The sequence below is a fragment of the Limulus polyphemus genome, unplaced genomic scaffold (assembly GCF_000517525.1).
Source record: "Limulus polyphemus unplaced genomic scaffold, Limulus_polyphemus-2.1.2 Scaffold6026, whole genome shotgun sequence".
In the NCBI taxonomy this organism is placed as follows: Eukaryota; Metazoa; Arthropoda; class Merostomata; order Xiphosura; family Limulidae; genus Limulus; species Limulus polyphemus.
Genome location: NW_013671636.1, coordinates 42,159 through 46,963, shown reverse-complemented (window position 1 = coordinate 46,963; position 4,805 = coordinate 42,159). Strand labels below are relative to the sequence as shown.

General features: G+C 33.4%; 1 protein-coding gene across 2 annotated transcripts in view; it reads right to left on the bottom strand.

Moving 5' to 3' along the window:
* Positions 1 to 1,258: 1,258 nt before the first annotated feature.
* The window catches only part of LOC106473265 (mushroom body large-type Kenyon cell-specific protein 1-like), a 45,156-nt gene continuing 41,609 nt past the window's right edge, over positions 1,259 to 4,805 (bottom strand). For both annotated transcript variants that reach the window (XM_013933950.2, XM_022401734.1), the window contains one exon: positions 1,259 to 4,380. In XM_013933950.2, the coding sequence (XP_013789404.1) occupies positions 3,193 to 4,380 (1,188 nt within the window). In that variant the 3' untranslated portion in view covers positions 1,259 to 3,192. The remainder of the gene's footprint in view (positions 4,381 to 4,805) is intronic.

The window sequence follows — 4,805 nt, the reverse complement described above, 5'->3', positions numbered from 1 at the left end:
GCTTCTAACTGTTGCAATGTCTGTGGAGGAGGCTCCAAAGCCTGTATTCGCCTACCCAATTATAAAAGTGTTTTCGCGAAATACCCGGGTTCCTTAAGGTGTTGAGTGAAAACTTTAACTTTTATACAAACCTAGGCGCCGAGACGATTCGTTTGACACCATTTAGAAGTTGGTGAGTTCAGGAGAAGGGATTTTCGGGAAATCCCCAAGGGATGGATAAAAAGTTTTACTTTTGTCCAAACCTCGGATCGAGAAAATTTGTCTGGTACCAGTTAGAAGTCAGTGCAACCAGCGGTTGAGGAGTTATGTGACACACAGACAGTGAATCTTATCATACAGAGATCTACAAGATGTAACCAGCCAAATCGCCAGCAAACATCATGTTGTTCCTATTTTTAAACCAATTAATAAAATCAAAACAATACTTCCTAGTGCCAAAAGAAAAATAAAAAATATTTGAAATGAGGTGTGAATGTAATAAAAATATATCGGCCAAACTAAACATAACTTCAAATATCATCTTAATGAAAATATAGGTTACGTACATCATAAAAATAAGTAAATTCCTCCACTTACTGAACACACTGTCGAAACAGGTCATTCGATATATAGGTATGAAGCAATAATTTTTAATAAACCCAACTTAACATTCGAGAATCAATAGAAATTCTGTGTTGTAAATTAAATAATTTGTCAATAACAGGTCGTGAACGGTTAGCTGATGTTAATGCACAGTTTTGGACATAAATATTAATTTCTTATGAATATCATACGTACTAAGTGGGTTTTACTCCTGATATAAACACAAACTGTAGTCTTTTAATGTTGGCCATTGATCAAATGATGTTTTTGCTGTGCATTTTACATCTTGTTCCCGCTTTTTATATTTTTTATTCATGTTGTCTTGATTGAAATTTGAACTTTCATTTAGATTAAACAATTTTTTTTCCTGTATTAAAATTTAACAACTATATATCTCTTCCAAACTGTTAAAACTTGAATCAATACATTGATACAACTTTTACCAGAGGAATTAGCTGCTAAAATCATACAATAATAAGTACAATTTATATTAAATAGTTTTGAATATGGATAACAGCAAATTGGCAACCATAATTTAAAAGCTATGTTATAAAGTATTTTTTGTACACAATTGTCTCAAACTGTTTTGCACCTGATGCAATTCTTGACCTGCTATTGGGGTCAGGTGTAAACTGGATGTAAAAGTTTCAAAACAAGTCACACTCTTAACCATTAGACAAAATTCTTTATTTCACTGCATTTATGCCAATCAGAAATGGCAACAAGGAAACTTGAATATTTTCCCCATATAGCTAAATATTTTTATGGAATTTAACTCTTAAAGCATCTTAACTGGTTCTAAATAATAATAAAAAACAAAACGCACACACATAATAATCTAATCTTAAAAATAAAGACTACGTGTAGCCATCACAAAAGTAACATAAACTATATAACCCAACTTTGTTGTAGAAGTTTTAATTTATTCTATCATCATGATTCATGGTAAACTATATAACCCAACTTTGTTGTAGAAGTTTTTAATTTATTCTATCATGATTCATGGTTTGGAAACATCACTAAAAATAGATTCATTTATTTTTATTTCAAATATCATTAGTACAAACATTCCAGGTGTTCAAATTGTTTATAGATATTTACAGATAGTCATGAGAAAGAGGCTAAGTTTCGGAGGTTGAGGATTTATAGTTCTCCTCAACAGCTAAGTCTTTCCTGTAATATGCACACGATAAAAAGTTGAAGACAATGAAGTAATTTCTATCATTAGTAATGTAACAGGCAATATACTCAACACCACAGAAACCAGTAGTTATGGTAGGAAACCTGAATTAACAAGGATGTACTCACACCACAGAAACCAGTAGTTATGGTAGGAAACCTGAATTAACAAGGATGTACTCACACCACAGAAACCAGTAGTTATGGTAGGAAACCTGAATTAACAAGGATATACTCACACCACAGAAACCAGTAGTTATGGTAGGAAACCTGAATTAACAAGGATATACTCACACCACAGAAACCAGTAGTTGTGGGAGGAAATCTGAATTAATATGGGGACTAGCAACAAACATTAAAAATTGTGCTGAATTTTGTTTTCATACTAAAATTGAATATTCATCTAGACTAAATATTAAATACATCCACGTCAATACAAATTTGACAAATGGTCCCCAATTTTCCATCAAAATGACTACTATCGACCTTTCTATGTTACACAATCTTCCTAGAATGTGCAAAAAATCTTTCAGTATTTCAAAACAGACAGACTTGTGACAAGGTTGTAGTGTTCAAGATAACAGAATACAGACTTTTGGGTTCTAAAACATTTAGACATCATTGGCTATATCTTATTAAAAAAACTCTGAAGTGCTGGTTGTTTTTGATACAGTACAATGAATTCACACAATAACTGATTTTTGTAAAGAGAAAAAAATACTTAAAACTATAACAAACAAGACTGTAAAAGTTATATATGCTAATATAACAGTTTTATAAATCAAACAGATAATACCACAACTGTAAATGTTTTATCTTTTTTAAGTTTAATGAAAAAAACAGGAAATGTTTAATGGTGATGGAACTTGTCAAGGAAAACCTAAACATTAATCTATATAAAATTTGCCAATATTTTAACTGCATTGTAGAAAAACCACAGCTATTCTAAAAATTATCTCAAAAATGCACTAATTATTTCAGTTTATGTTTTGACGATTGGAATGCCAATCAAATTTTGGAATGCCAACATAGGAATTAAAATTTATGGAATGATTTTTCTGTAGAGTGTGGAAGTATTCTGAAAACTGAAAACCATATCACAGCCTTACTTTCTTAATAAAAAAACATCCATCATTCAAAAAAATATATAAATGAAAATTAAAAAAAACTACCTGAAAAAGAAACACGAATAAGAAAAAAACCCACTCGATTATACATTACATTATAGTAAATAATTTTTGACTTCCATCACAGCTGGGACTAGGTTGATCTCAAAGTGGTAAATAACAACACAACAACTAAAGGCACCACGTGCACATCTGAACAACAGAAGATAAACTCTGATGAAGGGTTTTGCTACTAATTAGAGTGCTTCAGCACTTCTTCCAGAGGGACAGTTTGACTGAGATGACACAACAACAAAAATGTCTATTATTTGTGATTTAAATTAACATCACTTTCTCCATTGCTACAGGAGATAATTAAGGATGAGGAGCCTTTCTCTTCCATAGAAACAGACTTTTCAAGAGTCTTTTTAATCAGGTTCTCCAAAATGCCCACTTCTTGACGTTGATTTCCACTACAACCTTCTTGCCGCTGAGCATTAGCCTGCAGTTTACGAATCATCTGAGAGGCAAAAAAGTTGCTTGAACTAGAACTCAGTCCTGCCAAATCCTCAGATAAAAAAGGCATGGTTTTCCAAAGTGACGTGTGGGACGGCAAAGAAGTTGGGTGTGAAGTTGAGCTCTCTGGCTTGTCCGAACATAGGGTTGACTCACCTTCACTTATGTTTGTTCCTTGTAGAAGTTTTTTTAAGCTATGATTACTTTCGTTACTCTTATCAGATGCTGAGCTCTCAGAAGACTTTTGATGGTATTTCAAATTCTTCTTGTTTCGTAACAAATGCCGCTCCTTTACTTTGTATTCAAGAGTAGAATGGGGTACACCGTAGTAATTACCAGCACGATGAACACTCATCTCACCTCGCTGTACTGCTCGTACAGCCATTGCAAGGCTGTTTCGATCATAATTTCTGTAACGTCCACGTTTTGGACGAATTTGTTTCCTTTCCCTTTTGGAAGTTTCACTGGTCTGACGAGAACTTGGACAGGAAGAATGAGTGGCAGGACTTGATGACAATCTGGTTTTCAGGTTATTGTATGTTTTACCTTCATTTACTGCTGGTTGGCTATGTGTATAATTATTTTTTTTCTTTGGGCAGAAACTAGTTTTTCCAACTCTCTGGCTAATACTTTTGGCAATCAGCTCCTTTAAAGACACAGATATACCCTTATTTCCTGGGTAGTGACCTGTTTGACTAAGTGACAAAGCATTAGCTGTGTCACTGTTGCTGTCATTTAACTGAGTGCCAGGTCGAAAGGACGGAACTTTTAGTATCACATTTGACAAGCAATCGGACATGTCCTTCTCAGATGTGTCCGTCTCTTCTTTACACAGTCGATTGCTGCGATCGCACTCTAGAAGCATTCGTTCCTCTGCCAGATGATGAATGAGTTCTGGCAACAATGGCAGCTGACCAATACCTATCAGTGACTGATCTGGTACGCTGTCTTCAGAAGGCGGCCTTTTCAAAGCTAATGTTTCTATCCCTGTTAACATCTGAAAAATAAAGACACATACATTACTCATGATCCTTATATCTCTAGAAAATAAAAAGACAAACATACTTGTATTCCAAAAAATTCATTTTAACTTGAAATCATTCACTTTTGCCAAGACCACTGTTATAAGATCTGAATTAAAGTGGTTACACAAACTACCACAGACATACAATAAACGTCATTTTATCACAAACACAGGAAGAAGACTTGAAATGTGAATATACACATAATAGTTAGACTGACAAACAAGGTAAAATAGTAATTTAAGAAACTTATCTATAAAGAATAATGGTGAATAAGCAGAGAGTTTATGCATTATAAAATATTATAGTCTTTTACAGCCATTAATGGAGTAGTTGAACAACATATAAAAATATTGTAGTCTTTTACAGCCATTAATGGAGTAGTTGAACAACATATAAA